General features: G+C 39.2%; 1 protein-coding gene across 1 annotated transcript in view; it reads right to left on the bottom strand.

Annotated features, from left to right (window-relative positions):
- The window catches only part of TRPM6 (transient receptor potential cation channel subfamily M member 6), a 146,904-nt gene that overhangs the window by 118,258 nt on the left and 4,160 nt on the right, over positions 1-24,486 (bottom strand). Inside the window, exon 2 of the mRNA XM_037797533.1 lies at positions 194-273. Within this exon, the coding sequence (XP_037653461.1) occupies positions 194-273 (80 nt within the window). The remainder of the gene's footprint in view (positions 1-193; positions 274-24,486) is intronic.

Here is a 24,486-nt window from a genome sequence, read left to right as displayed (position 1 = left end):
TTGTTCTATATCAAAGACTCTGTTCTTACCAAATTTTCTACAATTACCATATATTACTTTTATAAGTTAAAAGAGGAAGAAACAAACATTGACTAAAGAGTAAATAAATGCTAACTTTATAGATACTATCAATGTTTCTATAAACAGTCCCCCAAGGAGCAGTGCTTTAAAAAAAATTAATTAAAAATTATACCTGTGAGGGTCCTTTGAACCGGGTATGATTTTGTTACATTCCCTTTTGTTGAATACTCCTTCAATCCAGGATTTCTGGGACTGAAAGAAAGTGTCATTATTTTGATATTCTTATGAAATGAGAAAGAAGTGTAATCACTGTTGTTACAAATAGATAAGGTATGTGTAAATATTGTGGACACTAATTAAAACGCCAAGGCCAACACTAAATAGGCTAAGTATTTGTTGGTTTCTATTATAGCTAATAATATAGGTAAAAATAATCAAAATAAGAACCCAAAAGTACAAAGTTAATTGCACTATAATTCACCTTAAGTGAGGAGATTCCTCCATGAACAAACTCTAGCAAGGAACAAAAGATATAACTGGTATATTCCCTTAAGTCTGTTAAAAGTTACTTTTATATTTTCACTGTAATACTACTGAGTGAATATCAAACTCCCCAAACTTCAAAATTCTCACTCACAAAATCCCACTTTGGCTAAGATTCCACAGGAACCTCGAAAGAGTGTCAGAGAAGAGATGCAACCTCAGCAAGATTTAGGAAATATTCTGCAAACTTAGCTTGCCATTGTCAATTGTTGCTTCATGTTACACAGCCAATGAGTATCCCTAAATCCAAGTGGGACACAGGTATACTCTTGTCCTCCTAACAAAAGCTCTCCCATACTAAAAACTCAAGTCATAGCCAAGCTCTTCCATAAGCCATATTAAGTCTAGAAGCAGAGGACACTGGATCCGTAAGATTACCCAATCGACTAATGAGCTTTAAATGATATGAGGATGTAAGAGTGGATATAACTTTTCATACACATGTGCATTAAAGCAAAGAAGAAAAGGAAGTGAACCACAATTTACAAAGGGGCTTTTGCAAACTCCTGTTCTACCACTGGTGAAAGAAAATATGCTACAAATCCAGCTGTGGAACCTCATTATCACACTGTCCTCAGGTCCCCAGTTGATTACAAATCAGGCCATTTATAATAAGGTCCTTTACATACTTTGTTGCAGTTTATACGTTTTTAGTGCTGTGTCAATTTAGTGATTGTTTTTTCATACATAAAATATTTGCTAACCATGCAAAAGGAGCAAGCAGGTAGAATGATTTAAGATGACTCTGGACTTGTTCTGGGAAATTTATAGATCCTTGTTTATAGACAACAGTTTATAGACAACAGTTATCTATAGATAACAGTTTATAGATAAGTTATCTATAGATAACAGTTATAGAGAACAGTTAAATACATAGTAACCAATGAATCAGTCTCTTTTTTTCCCTCTTGCTTAACAGGGTTTGAACTCTAATTGTACACATCCCCCCCAACCTTTCTTTTTATTGTCGTAACATATATACAACTCTATCCTGGACAAAGATCCATATGCACTTGAAAAGAATGTGTATTCTGCTATTGTTGGGTGGAGGGTGGAATATTCTATACGTATCTGTTAGGTCTAGTTCATTTATAGTATTATTCAAGTTCTCTGTTTCCTTTATTGATCTTCTCTATAGATGTTCTTTCCATTATTGAAGGAGGTATATTTATAAATAGAATTGTTTATTTCTCCTTTTAATTCTGTCAATGTTTGTTTCATGTATTATGGAGCTCTGTTTTTAGGTGCATATTTGACTATAATTTTAAATCTTCTTGGTGGTTAACTGTTTTATTGTATTTTTATAGTCTTTTGTCTCTTGTAACAGTTTGTAACTTTGCATATTTTCCTAACGTTAGTATGGCCACATCCACTCTATTTTAATTACTCTTTGCATGGAATATTTTTCCCATACTTTTACTTTCAACCTATTTGTGGCTTTGGGTCTAAAGTGAGTATACTGTAAAAAAATATATGGGTGGATCAGGCCTTTTTCCATTCATTCATTCTCCAAACATTGAGTACCTAAGATTTGCAAAGCACTGGGAAAGGGGCTACAGGGGAGTTTGTATGTCCTCAAAGAGCTCTTCATCCTGAATGAAGAAATATCTGAATCTATTAATTCATCCCACAAATATTCTGGAAAGGTCTCCATGCTGGGAATTCTGTGATAGACAAGGTTCCTGCTCTCAAGGAACTTACAGTAAAAAGGGGGCAACAGATAAGAAATTGGTATCATTAAACGTCATGTGCACCAATTAACTATTAAACAGGTCCAAAAAGTGTCCCTAATTTAGAAGCCTATATAGAAAAATTCAGCAAGCTGTGATCAAGGATGGCCTTCTTTGCAGATGCAGAAAGGACCATCTGGGCAAATTACTTAATTTTTTAAACGCTGTTTCCGTATCTGTAAAAGTGGAAGTAATAATACTACCTCATAAGGCTGTTAAAAGGATTAGATAAATTAAAGGCTTAGAACTTACCCTGGGATTTATTTAGGCTCAGCAAAGCTTAGGTATTATTATTATCAATAATATCAAAAGTGAAAGTTAGCTTCTGGTTGGTACCCTAGGAACATAACTTGGGTGTCTCTTTTTCCATAGAAAAATGCCTCCTGACCTCCCAATCTCTCTCACAGGACCTCTCTCATACTACAAATACAATTACTTTTTAAAGGTCCGTGTTCCACCAGGATTCCAGCTACTAGAGGCCCCGTGTCAGTCATCTCTGTTGCCCCAGGGCCCAACCCAGTGATCGTCAAATGAGCAACAAAATGAACAAACTTAAAAATAGAACTTCAGGAATGCATGTACACAATTTTCCCTCCAAAGGTATAAACAGAAAGCCTGTGCCATATCAACAGCACAGAAACTTTCCTCCTGCGACTCCGACATCTTATCTCAAAACTATGGAAAAAGAAAAAACAGTGCTAATTTAATTTTAATTTGCAAGTGTTTCAAACAACTCTCAGTTTAGAACTTCATTTTTTTCCCTACCTCATCATAATATCTTTCTCAATATACTCTCCAGCATACATTGCAGAGGCACCATGTTCAGTTCAACAAAGAACTGTTTGGAACCAAATGTCTGTGGGTTCTGATTCAATAGCCCAACTCTCTGTGGGGTAAACACCCAATGGACTGGCTTCTGCTACTCTCAGCACAGGTTTTGTCGCGGTGGTAGTTGAGGTGGCGGGAATATGCCATTTCTGAACCTAAATCATGGCCAGTGCAGTCTTTATATACTCGGTATTTAGAGCTATCTGTTTGCTTTTAAATCATTGTTGTTATCTGGGGGTGGGAAAGACAGAGAGGAAGGAAGGGAAATAGCAATGGTCTCAGTCTCAGGATTGGTCTCAAATAGTTTGTCTCACCCTTAAAAACACAATTAGATTTTTGCATCCAATCCCAGGTCTGAGATAAGGATAGGAAATTACAAAGCAATGTCCAAACACCAGCCCTCCAGCAGGAGCTACAAACTAATCCCTTCCAGGACTGAAAATATTTCTACAAGAGGGATTTTTAGGATTTCCAGGTAACAGATCTTCTCTCAGAGGTAATAAATAGTGGTTAAAAATGGTTAAAATGATAAATTTTGCTATATATGTTTTACCACAATAAATTTTTTAATTTATTAAAACACGCGCTTTTTTTTTTTTTTTAATACTTACAATGTTGGTTGGAGGTGAAGGGCAACAAAAGTAATAGTCATTTGTTTTCTTTCTTTTTTTTTTTTTAATTAAATTCAGTTTTATTGAAATACATTCACACACCATACAATCATCCATGGTATACAATCAACTGTCCACAGTATGATAACATAGTTATGCGTTCATCGCCACAATCTATCTCCGAACATTTTCCTTACATCAGAAAGAACCAGAACAAGAATAAAAAAAAAAGTGAAAAAAGAACACCCAAATCATCCCCCCCATCCCACCCCATTTGTCCTTTAGTTTTTATCCTCATTTTTCTACTCATCCATACACTAGATAAAGGGGGTGTGATCCACAATGTCTTCACAATCACACTGTCACCCCTTGTAATCTACATTATTATATAATTGTCTTCAGGAGTCCAGACTGCTGGGTTGAAGTTCGGTAGTTTCAGGTATTTACTTCTAGCTATTTCAGTACATTAAAACCTAAGAGGTGTTATCTATATAGTGCATAAGAATGTCCACCAGAGTGACCTCTCGACTCCATTTGAAATCTCTCAGCCACTGAAACTATTTCATCTTATTTTGCATCCCCCTTTTGGTCAAGAAGATACTCTCAGTCCCACGATGCTGGGTCCAGATTCATTCCTGGGAGTCATATTCTGCATTGCCAGGGAGATTTACACCCCTGGGAGTCGGGTCCCACGTAGAGGGGAGGGCAGTGAGTTCACCTGTTGAGATGGCTCAGTTAGAGAGAGAGAGGGCCACATCTGAGCAACAAAGAGGTACTCAGGGGGAGACTCTTTGGCACAATTATATGCAAGTTTCACCTCTCCTTTGCAGTAACAAGCTTCATAAGGGCATGTCCCATGATCGAGGGCTCAGCACATCAAACCGCCAGTCCCAATGTTTGTGATAACATCAACACTAGTCCAGGTGAGGATGTCCAACACATCTGCACCTTCCCCCAGATCCTCAGGGCTGGGGAGGGGGAGGCTGTAAATATAATTTTTATTATCTGCCCAAATTACTCTGGGATGTGTCACTATTTCACTCCAGCCTATACTAACCCACCATATCTCACTTCCTATTCAAAGTTCCATGCAATTGTGGTGTTTGAACAAATTGACTGTAGAGTTGTACCATTTAGAAAATTTAGATCCTGTACCAAATAGATATCTCTTCCCTTGGTCTCATACAGAAGTTGAAGTTTTAAAACACAGTCAGTTTCGACCTTTACCCCTTGGCCTGGCTTGCCCTGGTCTTAACCAGACCTGCTTCATTCATATCACTAATTGGAGTCTGGGCTCTTTTTCAGCATTTTTTTTTTTTTTTTTTTTTTGACAGTGGCTGTATGCACTAATACTGACATTCATATCTGCCGAGCTCTAGCTCTGAGTTCCTGGTGTCTCAGAGATACGCATTGTTCCAGGGACTAATCAAGTTATATGCTAAGGGATCAGCATCTCAAAGTTTAGAGACAGGCATTACAATTCAGGGATAGAGTTAACTGCTGTAAGAGCTTACAATCTAGGGACTATTACAATAATTATGTCCATGTTAGGCTATGTTCTAATATTCAATTCTGAGTTTACACATTGTATTTAGTCCATATTGGTGAGGCATTAAAGTATTTGCCTTTATTTCTGGTGTACTTCACTCAAATACTGTGTACAGGATCCATTCACATCGTTGTATGTCTCACAGCTTCACTCCAGGTAACAGATTTTCTCTCAGAGGTAATAAATAGTGCTTAAAAATGGTTAAAATGATAAATTTTGCTATATATGTTTTACCACAATAAATTTTTTAATTTATTAAAACACGTGCTTTTTTTTTTTTTAACATTTACAATGTTGGTTGGAGGTGAAGGGCAACAAAAGTAATAGTCATTTGTTTTCTTTTTTAAGCTTGCCTGCACTTTAAAAAAATCAAGCAAATACTATTCCAGGTGGAACTGACTACTTATTCCCAATTTTATGCCTCCAGTCTATCTTATACACATTACAGCACTTACAATGCTTAATTGCACTTAATTCAGCTGTCTTTATTTCTTAGCCTTCTGATAATCCTGTTGAAAAGAGGGTATTATTTTATTTATTTTGGAATCCACGACACACAGGAAAGCACTGGAATGGAGAAGTGATATTTTCAGACTCCAATCTACAACTGATATTTTTTCTACAGAGCCCCTTCCTTGGAGCGCATACTGTTTTGAAATGAGTGCCAGGACCTCCAGGGTGCACAGCAGCCGTTTGGCTCAGGGAAACTGACAGCATCTGGGAAAAGCCAGTCTGTCCACTTGGAGGAGTCAGCTCAGGGCCTGCATGGTGTTTCGTTCACAGTCTGCAGGGATATCTCATCCGACTCAGCTGATCTAAGAGGAACAGTCTCTGAGAAAAGGCCTTTAACCCAAAAATAACCAAAAATAAAGTATCTGTTCCTCCAACACTGCTACAAGGTACCTCGATTGTTTTCCCACTATATTATCTTTCCAGGAGGCAGCATTTAGCAGTTCATAATGAGAACATAAAATATACTTTTTCCTCTTTTAAAGGTGAATACTATTTTGCTGGTAGTGATATTTTTGTGACATCTCTAAAAATGGATTGTCATAACTAAATAACACACAATTCCCTAACATGCCACTAGTCCTGCTTGGTTGAGAAATTTTCCTGACATTGCCATATACTGCTTTGTTGATCAAAGGCATTTAGAACCTCAGAATGAATTTCTAGATAATATAATCTCATGAGGAAATGAGTAAAACATTTATGAATTCGCCTTAGCGTATAATGGGGGGGGGGGCAGGTAGAGGAACTCGGCACTGACTGTCCTAGAACAACATATCATAAAGGTTTGAACTCCCCAAATTAGTTAAAGCCCTCATTATGTCAGTTCTAAAGCAATTTCAAAAGAGCAGTGAAAAGATATCCTTCTCCTCAGCTGTTGGACCTGCTTTAGGGTTATCCAGACTCCTGGGGATTAAAACATACAAACAAAACATTTACAATTTCAGATCACTTTCCATCATTTTGATAAGAAACAAAAAGGAAATGGAAGATTCCTTTATGTGTGTTCTTCACTATGTCCCTTGATAGTAAAATACAGAGCCTAACCAAACACTGAGCCTATTTGTCCTATAACCACTCTAAGATTTTCATATTAGATTCACTCAATCTTCTCCAATCCTCCAAGCAGCAAAATACCCAAAAATTTATTATTCATGTATACAGATAGTCATTATTTATGCACCAAATATCTTCTAAATTAGCCAGAACTTTACTAAGGACTATATTTGAAGTGAACCACGTAGACTAAAGTACCTTTTCTTGGGATGATTAGTGTGAAACAGTACTCTTAAATAATCGACTTCTAGGAAACCCACCATCCTCTGAGGCAACCAAGCCTTAACTAAGAAGTACAGATTAAAGGCAATTTTATTTATGTCATTCACAGCAAGGTTTATAGAGCCCATGGAGATTATTTGCTTTATTTTTTCAGTATAGCATAGCAGAAAGAACCCTGCAATAGAATCTCGCTTCTTGAAATTTGGTGGACATACATACCACATAAAATTCAAAAGCTTTGTTAAGAGAGGGCTAGAAGGTGGAAAATGTGACAGAGAAAAAAAAATTTTTTAGGTGTGAGCAATTCCACACTCAGGTGTACATTATGCCGAGAGCAACAGTTCTCAAATTTGGGGGGCTTAGGACCCCTTTACATTCATAAAAATTACCAAAGGCCCCCAAAGGCTTTTGTTTATATGAGTTATATCTACCAAACTTATTGTTTTAGAAATTAAAATGGGGATTGTTTAAAAATATTTGTTAATTCATTTTAAAACAATAGTAAAAAAAAAAAAAAACCTATGACATGCTACCATATTTTCTATTAAAAAAAAAAACTAAATCCTCCCCCCAAAAAAAGTTTATGTAGAGTGGCATTATTTTGCATTTTTTCAAATTTCTTTAATGCCTGGCCTAAGACAGCTGGATTCTCATCTGCTTCTGCATTCAATCTGTTGCAATAAGTGATTTGGGTTAAAATATGTAAAGAAAATCAGCCTCACACAGACCTGTCATTGGAAAAGGGAGAAGTATTTTAATAGCGTTTTCAGATAATTGTGGATTCATCATGTAACCTCAGGAAAATTCCACCGTACACCCATGAGAAAGAGTGAAAAGGGCAAATAATGTGTTAGTATCACTGTGAAAATAATTTGGACTTTGAGATCCCTTTGAAAGAATCTCAAGGACCTCCAGGGTATCCTGGACCACAACGGAGAAACTGCCCTAGAGCGACTGTGTTTAGGAAACTAGAGTGACTGTGAGTGACAGACAGAACCTGCTATTTCCCGGTTGGTCTCAATCCCTCATGCATCTCATCCTTTTTTCTTTTTTCCCCTTTTCATTTCTGGTTTATTTCACTCAACATACTGTCCTCAATGTCCGTTCACCTCACAACTTCATTCCTTCATGTAGCAGCTCAATATTCCATTTAAGCATACACCACAGTTCACCATTCCATTCATCAGTTGATGGGCATCTCAACTTAATGAGTGGATTCTAGCATTTTAAGATTCCCTATTTAACTTAGAACTCAAATGAAGAAAGTTTCAACAGACAGGAAAAGCAATTAGAGATGCACTTTTTGTTTACTGTACTTTATGATTAATGACTATTCCCTGCCTTCCACACCCACCCTCACATAGATTTCACTTAATTGGTGATCTTGGGCAGGGTGAGGAGGGTGGGATCAGCCCTTCAGAACCCAGAGCCAGGCTATATTTTATCCATTTATCCCCTCCTCTTTTAATATATAGATGCCTCTAAGAACAATAACATCATTCATTACCATCAAAAATATTTTGATTGGCATATTGTATTATTCTTATAAAAAATAAATAAAATTGGACACTAAATACCAATACCAAAGGGGAAGTATATATATTCACAAATAAATACCAAGTAAAGGAGTTGGTGATAAATGCCAGGAAGCAGGTCACAGGACCCTTGTGGAAGGGGAAATTCTTTCTGTATACATATATTGGGAAGTCTTCAAGAAGGACACAGAATTTAGAAATGTCCTTGGAAGAGGACCGATATTTTGAGAGGTATGGATTATAGATCTAGCAGGGGGTTAGAAATGCAGGGATGTGGGGCTGGGGGAGGATTTAGCAGAAAACTGTCTTATTTTCCCAGCTGCCATGACAAATACCACACAATGGGCTAGCTTAAACAACAGGAATTTACTGTCTCACGGTTTTGGAGGCTGGAAGGCTTGCTTCCTCCTGGGGTCAGTAGCATTCTGGCAGGTGGACACTCCTTGGGGGGATTCTTGGCTTTCCTATCACATGATGATGTCCTCTCCTTTCTCTTCCAGGTTCCAGCTGACTTCCAGATTCCAGTTCCTCCTTGTGGCTTTCTCTTTATAAGGCCTCCAGTAATAGTATTAAGACCCAGCTTGATGCAGTTGGTCACACCTTAATTAAAAATAACATCTTCAATGTTGGAGAATGCATGGCCTGCTGATCCCTTGATTTTGGACTTCTAGCCTCCAAAAGTGTGAGACAATAAATTCCTGTCGTTTAAGCCAAATAATAATAAGAGCATCTTCAAAAGGTCCTATTTACAATGCGTTCATATCCACAGAAATGGGATGAAGATTTAAGAACATGTTTTCTTTCTAGGGTACATAGCTCAATCTGCCACAATATACATGTTAAGGTGATGGTTTAAACCATGAGATCACAAGGAGCAGAGAACAAAGAAGATACAAGAGCCAAGAACATTTGGAAACATCTAAATTCAGGGTGCACAAGAAAGAGTTCAGGAAATAGAGAGAAGAGATTTACTAATCAGGATGGTTACATGACACCTGAACTAGAGAAGGGAGAAAGTCTCTCTTTTTACTTTTATTTTTTTTAAAAAAAGCTGTATTATTACAAAAGTAGGCAGTTTCAAAGAAAAAAGTGATGAGAAGTGTCTAATAATCCAAAAAAAAAAAAAAAAAAAAAAAGAGGGAGCTAGTGTAAGACTATTCTTAGGGAAAATAATATTTAAAACAATATCCACTAAATCAACAATATAAAAGCAATACCTAATGTGCCAGTTTGAAACTGTTATGGACCCCAGAAAAGCCATGATCTTTTAACTGAATCTTGTTGGGTGGAACTTTAGATTGAGTGTTTCTATGAAGATGTGATCCCCTCAACTGTGGGTGAGAACTCTGATTAAATTATTTCCATGGATGTGTGGACCCCACACATTCAGGGTGAGTCTTGATTAGTTCACAGAGGTACTTAAGAGAGTTCAAGAGCCAACACAGATGCTGACACTTGGAGATCCTTAAAGATGTGGACAGAAGGGCATTTGGAGATGCTAAGCTGAGAGATGAAGCTGAGCGTTTGCCCTGGAGAAGCTAAAAGAGGACTCACAGACATTTAGAGAGAAATGCCCTGGGAAAAGAAGCAAAGTGGCACAGGAGCTGAGAAAGAGAAGTAAAGACAGAAGCCCAGAGACATTTTGAAGAAAGCCATTTTGAAACGATCTGGGAACAAAGGACCAGCAGACACCAGCCATGTGCTTTCCCAGCTGACAGAAGTGTTCCAAACACCATCAGCTGTTCTTTGGTGAAGGTATCCTCTTGTTGATGCCTTAGTATGGATGCTTTTATGGTCTTAGAACTGTAAATTTATAACCTAATTAATCCCCTTTATAAAAGTCAATCCGGGGAGAACCTAAGATGGCGGCTAGGTGAGACAGGGCAAAAAAACACCTCCATGAAAAATACTAGATAAAAGCCAGAAAGTGACCCAGAACACCAGTTCCAGTGATGCACCAGCCGAACAAGGTCTGATAAATCCATAGAGATCATGCATTTGGTAAAACTGGGAGTCTGCATTCTGAAACGAGTGAGTGAGCCGGCTGAAAGTCTGGCAGCCATGCTGCAGTGTGGGAAAACCATGGGTTGGTGTTTGGAGATTGACTAGTTCTTTTTAAAACAAAAAACCCAGGAGCAGCTGCAGTTACCACGGTGAGAACCACACAGTGAAGCACGGCAGGTGCGGGATGTGCCAACGTCTCCGTGTCTGGCATGGAGGATAGCCCACTGCTGACTGTCTTGGGGTCAGGGGGGCAGAGGGGAGCCAAAAGGAGAAAGAAACCACACCCCTAGCAGCCATCTCCCCGGCAGGCTGGGGACGCTCCTGCCCGGGGCCAGAGCTATAGCCCAGAGCTGTGCCAAGGGTCCCAGTGTGACGGGGTGTGTTTCCTGCAGCACCGCACACATGCCACAATATCGGCCATGGACAGTGGCCTTTAGTGCATCCACAGCTAATTGTCCTGGAGCTGGGAAGATGGAGCGGTGCGAAAAGGGGGAAATTAACATGCCCCATTCAGCCACCTTTACAGTAGGCTGAGAACGTCCCTGCACGGCCCGGCGGCCCAGGGCTTCCCTGGAGGGCCGGTGCACACTTGTGATGTGGCACAACCTTCCCTCAGCAGAGGTCCTGGAAGAGCACGGCTGAGGAGGGGGGCCTGCTCGGAAAACCCAGGGACCCTACCAACACCAAGGACTTGTGGGTCAGCGGCAGAGACAATCTGTGGCAAGGCTGAAATGAAGGCTTAGACTCTTGCAACAGCCTTAAATCTCTGGGAACACCTGGGAGATTTGATTATTAAAGCTGCCCTGCCTCTCTAACCACCTAGACACATGCCCTACATTCAGGGCAGTCAGCACCAACAACACACCCAAACTTAGTGCACCAATTGAACCCCACAAGAATCAGATCCCTACACACCACAAAGACAAAGTCAGGGAGAACTGACTTGAGGGGAATATGTGACTTGCGGATGCCATCTGCTGGCTAGTTAAGAGAAAGCGTACACCACCTAGCTGTAGATCTGACAAATTAGAGATCAGTATTTTTTATATCCTGAAAGAACCCTATCAAGTAAAGCAAATGCCAAGAGGCCAAAAACAACAGAAAATCTTAAAGCATATGATAAAACCAGATGATATGGAGAACCCAAACCCAAACACCCACATCAAAAGATCAGAAGAGACACAGTACTTGGTGCAATTAATCAAAGAACTAAAGTCAAACAACAAGAGCATGGCACAGGATATAAAGGACATAAAGAAGACCCTAGAAGAGTATAAAGAAGAAATCGCAAGAGTAAATAAAAAAATAGAAGATCTTATGGAAATAAAAGAAACTGTTGTCCAAATTAAAAAGACTCTGGATACTCATAATATAAGATTAGAGGAAGCTGAACAATGACTCAGCATCCTCAAGGACCACAGAACAGAAAATGAAAGAACAAAAGAAAGAATGGGGAAAAAAATCAAAAAAATTGAAATGGATCTCAGGGATATGATAGATAAAACAAAATATCCAAACTTAAGACTCATCGGTGTTCCAGAAGGTGAAGAGAAGGGTAAAGGTCTAGAAAGAGTATTCAAAGAAATTGTTAGGGAAAACTTCCCAAACCTTCTACACAATATAAATACACAAAGCATAAATGCCCAGCAAACTCCAGATAGAATAAATCCAAACAAACCCACTCCAAGACATATTCTGATCAGACTCTCAAATACTGAAGAGAAGGAGCAAGTTCTGAAAGCAGCAAGAGAAAAGCAATTCACCACATCCAAAGGAAACAACATAAGACAAAGTAGTGACTACTCAGCAGCCACCATAGAGGTGAGAAGGCAGTGGCACGACATATTAAAAATTCTGAGAGAGAAAAATTTCCAACCAAGAATACTTTATTCAGCAAAACTCTCCTTCAAATTTGAGGGAGAGCTTAAATTTTTCACAGACAAACAAATGCTGAGAGATTTTGCTAATAGAAGACCTGCCCTACTTCAGATACTAAAGGGAGCCCTACCAACAGAGAAACAAAGAAAGGAGAGAGAGATATAGAGAAATTTAACAGAATATTTAGAACATTACATCCCAAATCACCAGGACACACATTCTTCTCTAGTGATCATGGATCTTTCTCCAGAATAGACCATATGCTGGGACATAAAACAAGCCTCAATAAGTTAAAAAAAAAAAATGAATATATTCAAAGCACATTCTCTGACCACAATGGAATACAAATAGAAGTCAATAACCAACAGAGACAGAAAATTCACAAACAACTGGAGGGTAAAAATGAGGGGGAGATGAAAACATTCCCAGATAATCAAAAGCTGAGGGACTTCATCACCAGTAGATCAGTCCTAAGCAGGCTGAAAGGAAGGGACACTAAACAATTGACTGAAACTACATGAAGAAATAAAGATTTCCAGTAAAGATCACATGGTAAATATAAATACCAATACTACTGTGTTTTTGATTTGTAACTCCACTGTTTACTTCCTACAGGATCTAAAATACATAAACGATAATGATAAATCAGTGGTTTTGGACTCAATGCAAAATATGTAATTTTTGACAAGAACTACATGAAGGTGGGGGAATGGAGGAGTATAGGAACATAGTTTACGTGTCCTATTGAAGTTAAGTTGGTATCAAAGAAAAACAAGATTGTTATAGATTTAAGAGGTTAAATTTAAGCCCCATGGTAAAAACAAAGAAAGTATCAGAGAATATGACCATAGAGATGAAAAGTAGAGTATGGGTTATGAGAAGTGGGGGAAGGGGCAATGGGGAATTAAGAAATGAGTGTAGGGTTTCTGTTTGGGGTGAAGGGAAACTTCTAGAAATGGATGGTGGGAAGGTGATAGCATTGCAACATTCTAATTGTGATTAATCCCACTAATGGAATGGTAGGGAGGGGGTGGAATGGGAAGATTTAGGCTGTGTATGTTTCCACAATTAAGGAAGAAAAAAAAAAGACAGTCTAAATAGATAATGACAATTAAATGCCAAGGATGATCCTGGATGGGATCTGAGGATGGAGGAGAGGAGGCTCAAAGGGACACAGTTGGGACATAAGAAAAAAAAAAAAAAAAAAGGAAATATAGAATGTAAGCTTTGTATCAATGTTGAATTTCTTCAACTTCTTAGCTGTGCTTAATGGGACTGCATAAAAGAATGTTCTTGTTCATGGGAAATGTGTATGTGAATTATAGTGTATGTTCAAGGATGTGTGCAGCTTGCTCTCATATGTTCAGAAGACAGAGCAATAGATGATGGATGATAGGGAGGGAGGGAGGGAGGGAAAGAAAGAAATGGTGGTGTGACAGCATGTTAAAGTTGGTGGATCGGGGTATCAGGGGAGGTGGGTTGGGTATGCTGGAGTTCTGTGTATGGGGTTTGTATGGTTTTTCAACTGTTCCTGTAACTTTGAATTTATTTCAAAATAAAATTAAAAAAAAAAAAAGTAAAAGGTTGGGAAAAGATATACTATGCAAGCATAAACCAAAAGAAAATTGGTAGCTTTACTAGTATCAGGTAAACTTTAAGGCAAAAAAGCATTAGTAGAAATAAAGAAAGTGACTTTATAATGATAAAAAAAAAAAAGTTAATCCATTTCTGGTATTTTGCACAAAGGCAGCAATAGCAAACCAGAACAGCTAACACTAATTTAGCCTTTAACATATTCCAAGGGCTATACAAAATGTTTTATGGGCTTTAGTTAAAGTAATATTTGTAATTCTGTGACTGGTAGAATTATTACCCCTCTATATTGTGGAGGAACAGTTCTACCTAATTCCAGGGCCAGAGCTCTTTCATGCTACATTTTATAGGCAAACTGGAAAGTTTCCTTTATGTTGAGAAAGCAAAGACCTTGTTTGGAGACAAAGGAAACATCAGTAAAAATGACTGAAGATGCAAGAGAGAATAGGAATGGCTCCCCCAGGGATATGGAGAAAGTCAAATGGATAGCCAAGGAGGGGAGGACAAACTTTTCCTTCTTGGCAATTTTGCCCAAGACCCCATGTATGTTCTACTGACTGTGACAGCCCATTTAGTTCCAAAGGCTGCAAATGTCAGCATCCCACATAATAAAGCTCCTCTGCCCTCTCACTTAGAGAGAGAAAGAAGGGTAGGGGATACCCATGCACATTCAGTCCCCCTTTTTATTACCAGTGCTTTAGAGTAGAACAGCATGGTAAAGTGCATTTCCTGAAGTGTGTTCTACGGATCACAAATCATATGAAATGATCGCTCAAGAAAAGGCCAACTAAATTTAGGGTAGGTGGGGAATATTTATTAATAATATCCCATTGGATAGGCTATAGGGAAAACTGCCAAACAATCAATATTCCAGGGATTTCCCTAATAAACTGAGCTTTGGAACACATTTCAGAATATATAGGTGTGCCAGTTTGAATGTATTGTGTCCCCCGAACGCCATTATCTTTGATGTAATCTTGTGTGGGCAGACATTAACAGTTTTGATTAGATTTCTTTGAGTGTTCCTTTAGAGACGCACCCCACTCAACTGTAGGTGATAACTCTGATGAGATAATTTCCATGGAGGTGTGGCCCTACCCATTTAGGGTAGGCCTTCATCGGTAAAACCATATAAATGAGCTGATGGGTAGAGTGCAGTGCAGTGCAGCTGTGAGTGCCGTTTTGAAGAGGAGCTACAGCCAAGAGGGACACTTTGAAGAAAGCACAGGAGCTGCAGATGAGAGACAGTTTGAAGACAGCCGTTGAAAGGAGACTCTTGCTCTGGAGAAGCTAAGAGAGGACAAATAACCCAAGTGCAGCTAAAAGTGACATTTTTGAGGAATTGCAGCCTAGAGAGGAACGTCCTGGGAGAAAGCCATTTTGAAACCAGAATTTTGGAGCAGACGCCAGCCATGTGCCTTCCCGGCTAACAGAGGTTTTCTGGACACAACTGGCCATCCTCCAGTGAAGGTACCCGATTGCTGATGTGTTACCTTGGACACTTTATGGCCTTAAGACTGTAAGTGTGTTACCAAATAAACCCCCTTTTATAAAAGCCAATCCATCTCTGGTGTTTTGCATTCTGGCAGCATTAGCAAACTAGAACAATAGGTCTGAGAAAATCTACACTAAGGGAACAGAAATTTGGGGTAAAGGATGGGTAAATATAACCGGGGATCCCTGGGCAACTGGATAAGTCAGGGCAAGGCGTCATGAAAGGAAAGAAGGGCAGGCGGGAGGAAGGGCCGGTAAATGCGCTTTCATCTGCAGCCTATAGGCAAATCTACCAGCAAACTGGAGAAAACTTGCCCTCCCAGGGTGATTGACCCCAGGGATTGCTGTGTAATTCACAGCTGTCAATTTTCATCAGTATTCCTTTAGCAGCAGCTAGAAATAGGCACTCCACTTCTATTAAAAAAACAAAACAAAAAAACACCTAATTGTGATCATGTCAAGCATATCCTTTGCAACTGTGTTCCTAATTGCTATATAGCAAACAAACAAACAAAACAGATTATTTTATTGCATTATAATGCTACACTTAGTTCTTGCATTCTAAGCTTTCATTCTATCACGCACGGAACATGCTAAGCTAGGCCCTGGCCCCTTTTGTTTTATGAGATAATGCAAATGATACTAAACTACAAGGCACAACAGATGATGCCAAGAAAAGTTAAATCTCCCTCTCACCCCTATATCCCAGTTGTCCAGTTTCCCTCTTCAAAAGCTGACTTTCACCACAGTTTTTTGCATATTCTTCCAAAGATATTCTATGCATATGCAAGCACATACCAAAAAAAATTTTTTTACATAAACAGCCATATTGCATATGCTGTTCTGCAGCTTGCTTTTTCTTCACTTAATATCTTGGATACGCTTACATATCTGTAAAAATAGAGTTACTTCATGCTTTTGGGAGCTGCCCAGTATTCCTTTGTATGAAAGCCACATTATTTAGCTGATCACCTACTGATGTTTATTTAAGTTTTTTCCCAACTTACGCAACATACACGTAACTTTGATGCGCATGTATATCTATAGGATACATACTTAAAAGTGAAACTTTTAGGGCAACTCAGTTATTTCCACACTGCCCTTCATGGAGGTTGTACCAATTTATAAGCCCACCACAATGTATGAGTTACCACAAAGTATGAGTAACTTTTAAACGCTAGAGAACACACCGAATATAATGCATTTCAATTGCTTTAGGGAGCTACAGTACTTTTTATTATTTATACTTACCTCCCTTCCAAAAGGATTTGAGGTGACTAAGCTACTTCAATTTACAAATGATAAAAAATAAAATAAACAAAAAACTTTATTGTCAGAGCAATCTCTTTACCCAAAACAGCTTTAATTTTCAGAAGTTAAAAATTATCTCCAGCAGAACTTTGTAATCGTGTGAACATTGAACAGCAACAAAGACAGCTGAAGACCAGAAAACTTCAACCAAAGGGAAAAGAGTGCTCTGGTTTTCTGATTATGTATTTACCAAAGTCACCTCTTATGTGAGAGGTAGCAGATTATACCAAAGGGAAAGCAGAAAAAGAGCTAGAGGAGTATGGTCCTGTTTTTACTGCCCACTGACTATAGGATTTCATCTGTGTGCACTGATTCACCTATCACCTGGGTCTATAAAACCTGCTCTAACTACCTCACCAGGTTTAATAAGAAACAAGAGAGCATCTTGCTACAAATTTAACCTGTGAAAAGTTGTATACCTCATTTCTCCTACCAAACCCTGCCTTCCTCCTGTATTCCCTAAGTGTTCCCCAATATCCCCAGATATTCAAGTTAGGAAACCAAAGCATCCTTGATTCTTCCCCATGCTTACTTCCCATTCTTCCAAGCACCAAGGACTACTGATTCTCTCTCTTAGACAGCTCTTGTATCTGCCAACCTCTCTGCATCTATATTATCACTACCCTAGTTAAAGTTACCATGAATTCCCGCCTGGATTGCTTCCCATCTGGTCTTTCTGCATTCAGTTTTCCTGTCTTCCATCCATTCGCTGCAAAAAAGGCCTATAATCTTCTTAAAGTGAAAAGACAATCAAGTTATTCTCACCTAAAACCTTTCAATGGCTCCCCATTGTCATCAGGAAGGAGTTCAAAAGTCCCTCACAAGGTTTACAGCCCACTGCCTACTGATTTTAGGTGCTCATTAAATATTTGTCAAATGAATAATCTAGCCACTGCCCCCTCTCCTGTCTCATCTCTTGCCCCTTCCAACCTCAAATTCTACGTCTTCAACAAACTGAACAATTCCAGTTCTCTGAATTCACCTCCAGGCCTTCATACAACTCTCCACCACACTCCTTTCTCCACCAATTTAGATGTCATGTCTTCCAGAAAAACTTTCTGGAAACTCTCAAGTTTGAATCTGAATCTCTTTCCGTGTACTCTCTTGAAGGTTCTGTGTTTACCCCATGTGGTAGTTTGACACTGTAAATACCCCATAAAAGCATATTCTTAAAGTCAATCCATTCCTGTGAGTGTGGATCTATTTAAGTAGGACCTTTATGATGAGGCTACTTCAGTTAAAGTGTGACCCACCTCATTCAGGATGGGTCTTAAACTTCCTACTGGAGTCCTTTACAAACGGGACGAATACAGAGAGAGAAAGCCATGGAAGCAAGAAGGTGAAAGAAACGAAACCCGGAAGAGAAAGGAGAGACCAGCAGACGCTACCATGTGTCTTGCCATGTGTCAGAGGAGCCAAGGTTCACCCACAGCTGGTCTTCAAGATGAAAGTATCACCTTGATGATGCCTTGATTTGACATTGTCACAGCCTCAAACTATTGGCTAATAAATTCCCATTGTTAAGAGCCAACCCATTTCATGGTATCTGCTTTGAGCAGCCCCTAACCTAATGTCATAACTTACTTAGACCCACTGTACTCGAAGCATAGTATAGGCAGGGAACTGTCTTGTTCATTGTAGCATCCTCACTGCCTAGCTGAGAGCTGGGCTCACAAACGAGCATTTCCCCAGTGTTTTCTAAAGTATATTCTGCAGAACAAAAGTATTACATAGGAGAAAATAAAATGTTTTGTGGCCATATAAACACATCCAAGTATTATGATTTTCTTGAAGAGATAAACTGTCCGTTTTTTCCCAAATATCTGTGACCACAGAGCATCTCTGAGGATGTCACAAACTTGTTTCTGTTAGGATGCCATTTTCAGAGACTCTTTTCCAAGGGACATCCGCCAATAATTGATTAAGAACAGGCCCTGCCCTAAATCTTTTATCTTAATTTAAGATTGTTATCTTAATCCTTAAGATTTTTATCCTATTTTAAGATTTAAATCTTTTCAATCTTTTTAAATTTCAAAAGATTTAGGATAGGGGAAGGAAACAAACAGACAAAGGTACCCAGTGTTCTTTTTTACTTCAATTGTTCTTTTTCACTCTAATTATTAATCTTGTTATTTTTGTGTGTGTGCTAATGAAGGTGTCAGGGATTGATTTAGGTGATGAATGTACAACTATGTAATGGTACTGTAAACAATTGAAAGTACGATTTGTTTTGTATGACTGCGTGGTATGTGAATATATCTCAATAAAATGAAGATTTAAAAAAAAAAAAAAAAAAAAAAAAGATTTAGGGTAGGGTACAAACAATTTTTTATTCCGGAAAAAAAAATCTCATATCCCCAGAATGATCTAATTCCCCTAAAATTCTAGGAGGAAAATGGTGGTTTTATAGAAAGAGAGAGGTCCAGGAAGTTGAGACTCAGAAAACTGTCAGTGGGATACTGAGAGTCCTGTGAATGAAAGAAGTCAACAAATACAAAACATTATTTGCTAGGATAAAATGTCCCAACTTCTATTTCTTGTGGTTACATTTGATTTTCAAAGTTCCCATGTTCTTGTTTAGAGACTACAAGTTCAATGCAATACAGGAAGGAGAGGGGTCCACAGCTGCCACCCAATGCCTTTCTCAATGGCACTAAGGACCCAAACTAGAGAGCAGGTTTCCATTTTCACTGGGTTTTAATTATTAAGATATTTCTTCTGTGTTAATTTCTTCTGCTATTGAAAGATGAGAATATATTATACCCATAAGGAAGAGACCTTGAAATGACCCAAGAAGGTAGTTATAAAACAGTGTTTAAACAAAACGAAACAAAGAGCAGCTTTTCTTTTTCGGGAATGTGTCATTCAAATGCTCATAACATTTTGTGATTGCATTGTAAGGAGGAACATTTGACCTCAGCCACTTCCAGTTACAAACCCAGCCCACAAAAACTACTATTATCTGTATGTCAGAGATCAAAACTAACAAAATAATAGAATTCCAGTGCTCTCAAAATCTCCCTCCCCTCCTAGACCTTACAGCCGCTGTCTCCTGCAGTTAAACTGACCAGAGAGACCCAACACTGAGGATTCCACAGACCTAACACTGAGGACTAATCCAGAAGTACTTCCTTGGGGTCAATGGTTCCTCCTCCTTCATCTACCAACCCTGCTCATCACACTCACTGTCTGCTGAACTCGAGGGCTGGCCAGCAAGACACAACTTCTGTCTGAGATGTCTCCACAGTAAAAGTTTCTTCTCAAGAATATGGGTTCCTTTTTAAGGGCAGTGGCTAAAGGAGCCCAAGAGACCAAAACATGAGCCCTACTGGCTTGCCTCTGTGATCCTTTCAAAACTTAAGATCCAATCTGTAAAAAATCTGATAGCAGTCCACCACTCTCATCTTGTTTGCCTTTCTTAAGGCTGCCCTAAAAACTCTGACAAATGTTAATAGCATTTTAAATTTTAGGCCTCTGGATCATCTTCTCCAGTTTATTTCCAACAATATCTCCTTGCTTGACCTGCAGGTCAAAGAACAAAACTGCCAGGTGGACCACTGAGTCTTTTGAGGCCAGATAAGGCTTGACCAAGACTGGTGTTTTGTTTTGTTTAAATTACTCTAAGGCAGACACAGAGAGTGGTGACAAAGGTGAGAGAAAATTAACTGCTCCCGGCCAAGGATCTGTGATCTGTGAAGTACCCTGTGGACTTACTTAATAAGCAGGCAAATCTGTTCTGGAGAAAAATTCTCTTTCTTGAGATAATTGCAAAATTCAATTTACAAAATCTCCATGGCCCTTTAAAAGAGCAGTGGAGGAGAGCCCCCTCCCCCACCAAGATGGCACAGTGAGACACTGTTCAGGGCTCCCTCCCCTCACAAAAGCATTGAACAACCAGCAAGAAGTGGCAGAAACATCTTTCTCAAAGCTTCAGGATACACTTAAAGGACTGCAGTAACAGGGCAAGAGTCAAATCAAGAAAAGGCTACTAAAAAGCAGTAGGAACTGAGAAGGAGTGAAGCTGTGAGACAATGCAACAAGGTGAATGGATCCTGTAGACAGCATTTTGAGTGAAGCACACCAGAAACAAAAGCAAACACCATAATGCCTCCCCAATACGGACTAACGACAATGTGTAAACTCAGAATTGAATCTTAGAGCACAGCCTAACAGGGGCATGATAATTGTAATGGTCCCTAGACTGTGAGCTCTTACAGCAGTCAAATCTATTCCTGAATTGTAATGGCTATCTCCTAACTCTGAGATGCTGATCCCTTTGTGTATAATCTGATTGGTCTCTGGAACGCTGGGTATCTGTGTGACACCTGAAATTCAGAGCTAGAGCTCGGCAGATATGAATTATGAACGTCAGTATTGAAAGATGAGACTATATTATACCCATAAGGAAGAGACCGTGAAATGACCAAGAAGGCAGTTATAAAAGAGGGTTTAAACAAAACAAAACAAAGAGAGTTGCAAATAGCAACTGTTAAAAAAAAAAAAAAAAAAAAAAAACTGAGAAAGAGCCCAGACTTCAATTAGAGATATGAATGAAGCAGTTCTGGTTAAGACCAGGGCGAATAGGGCCAAAGGGTAAAGGTTGAAACTGACCATGTGTTAAAACTTCAACTTCCATGTGAGACCAAGGGAAGAAATGTTCATTTGGTGCAGGATCTATATTTTCTAAAAGTATAGCTTCTATAGTCAGTTGGTTCAAACACCACAATTACATGGAACTTTGAATAGAAAGTGAGATAGTAGGTTTGTATAGGTTAGAGTGAAATAGCAACACATCCCAAAGTAATTTGGGCGGAGAATAAAAATATATACACAGGGACCCCTGAGGAGCTGGGGGAAAATGTGGAAGTGTTGGACTTCCTCACCTGAATTGTTGCTGTGTTCTCACAAACACTGAGGACTGGCAGTTTGATGTGCTGAGCCCTCTCTCTTGGGGCCTGCCCTTATGAAGCTCGTTACTGCAAAGGAGAGGCTAAACCTGCTTATAATTGTGCCTAAGAGTCTCCCCCTGAGGACCTCATTATTGCTCAGATGTGGCCCTCTCTCTCTAGCTAAGGCACCTCTGCAGGTGAACTCACTGGCCTCCCCCCTACATGGGACCTGATTCCCAGGGGTGGAAATCTCCCTGGCAACCCAGGATATGACTCCAGGGGATGAATCTGGACCCAGCACTGTGGGATTGAGGACACCTTCTTGACCAAAAGGGGGATGCGAAATGAAACGAAATACAGTTTCAGCGGCTGAGAGATTTCAAATGGAATCGAGAGGTCACTCTGGTGAACATTCTTACGCACTATATAGATAACACTTTAGGTTTTAATGTATTGGAATAGCTGGAAGTAAATACCTGAAACTATCAAATTGCAACCTAATAGCCTTGACTCTCGAAGATGATTGCATAACAATGTAGCTTACAAGAGGTGACAGTGTGATTGTGAAAACCATGTGGATCCCACTCCCTTTATCCAGTGTATGGATGGATGAGTAGAAAAATGGGGACAAAAAACTAAATGAAAAATAGGGTGAGATGGAGGGGATGATTTGGGTGTTCTTTTTTACTTTTATTTTTTATTCTGATTCTGATTCTTTCTGGTGTAAGGAAAATGTTCAAAAATAGATTAGGGTGATGAATGCACAACTATATGATGGTACTGTGAACAGCCAATTGTACACCATGGATGACTGTATGGTATGTGAATATATTTCAGTAAAACTGAATTTAATTTAAAAAAAAAAAAAAAAGCAGTAGGATCTCCTGGCACCCTGGCTGGCCCCTCCACCACACCCCTCACTAGCTCAGCATGGATGGGGCCATACTCTCAGTGCAGATCCCTGGTCCTAGTTCAGGAGGGAGCAGAGTAACCCTTGTGCACATACTGGGGATGTGCATGTTTGGCCCAATCTGTCTGGTGGTGCCTGAGGCACTCGTCATCCCAGAACTTGCCTTGTGGGTAGAAGGCAGCTCATGGAACTCCCCTATAGAATGCTGTGGAAGAGCAGTCAAGTTGTGCCACTAGAGACAAGGAAATGATGGCTGTCGGACATTCAGGAATACCTTGGAGGCATTGCAGGTTCGGTACCACAGCATTGAAGTATAACATTAAAGCAAGTCACACGAATTCTTTTGGTTTCCCAGTTCATATAAAAGTTAGTTTTACACTCTACCAAAGTCCATTAAGTATTAAGTGTGCAATAGCATTATGTCTAAAAACCAATGTACGTATCTTAAATAAAATGTTGCACAGAGACACTAACTGAGCACATGCTGCTGGAAAAAATGGCACCAATGGACTTGCTCTATGCAGGATTGCCATAAACCTTCAATTCATCAAAATCTATAAAGTGCAAAAAAACAAGATATGCCTGTACAGGGCTGTGCCCAGGAGCATGAGGAAACTGTTCCCTTGGGAAGAGGGGACATTCCAAGGCCACCTGCACATGCTCAAGACAAGAGGCATGTGTAGAAAGGATCAGGAAGGCCCCCACACTTTAGCCTAAAGCTATTCTCTAAACTCTTTGAATGGATAAGCCCTAAAGGAAAGCACTCCCACAGGTCAATCTGCAAAGACTGAAAAAGGTGTTTCCTATTTTTCCTTCTTTTCTTTTATGTATTTGTTTGTGTCTGGCAATCAGGGAAACCTCTGCCATAACACTAACTGGATACAAGCTTAAGGAACAGATGCCTCAGAGTCTCAATTCCAGTGATAACACATTAAAATATTAAAATGTCCAGTTTTCAAATAAAGGTCACAAAACATACTATGAAACAGGAAGTGATTTCCCAAGCAAAGAAGAAAATTAAAACATTAGAAACCATCAATAAGGAGGACTAGAGCTGGGACATACCAGACAAAGACTTTCTTTAAAATGGTCCTAAATATGCTCAAAGGGCTAAAGGAAACCATGGACAAGGAACCAAAGGAAATGAGGAAAACAATAGATGAACACAAAGAGAATACCAACAGAAAGATAGAAATTATGAAAACGAACCAAACAGAGCTGAAGACCTCAGAAACAGAAACTTAAAATTCCCTAGACAGGTTCAACAGCAGATTGGAGCTTGCAGAAGAAAGAACGAGTGAACTTGAAATCATCCAATCTGATGCACAAAAAGAAGAATGAAGAAAAGTGAACAGAGCCTGAGGAACATTTGGGACACCATCACGTGTACCAATATGACATCATGGGAATCCCAGAAAGACAAGAAAGAGAGAAAGGGGCAGAAGGAATAGTGAAAGAAATAATGACTGAAACATCCCAAATTTAATGAAAGATATGATTGTACATATCCCAGATGCTCAATGAACTCCAAACAGGATTAACCCCAATAGACCCATACTGTGACATAACATAATTAAAGAGTAGAATGCCAAAAAGAATTCTGAAGGCCACAATAGAGAAGCAATATTTCACACACAAGGGAGACACAATCAGATTGAGTGCCAATTTCTCTTGGGAAACCATGGAGTCAAGAAGGCCGTGGGATGACATATTTAAAGTGTTGAAAGCAAAAAAATTGCCAGCCAAGAATCTATATCTAGTAAAGCTTTCTCTCAAAAATGTGGGAGAGGTTATGACATTCT

The sequence above is a fragment of the Choloepus didactylus genome, chromosome 10, assembly GCF_015220235.1.
Source record: "Choloepus didactylus isolate mChoDid1 chromosome 10, mChoDid1.pri, whole genome shotgun sequence".
Lineage (NCBI taxonomy): Eukaryota > Metazoa > Chordata > Mammalia > Pilosa > Megalonychidae > Choloepus > Choloepus didactylus.
The sequence above is the reverse complement of the archived record's forward strand: the minus strand, read 5'-3'. Positions and strand labels throughout refer to the sequence as shown.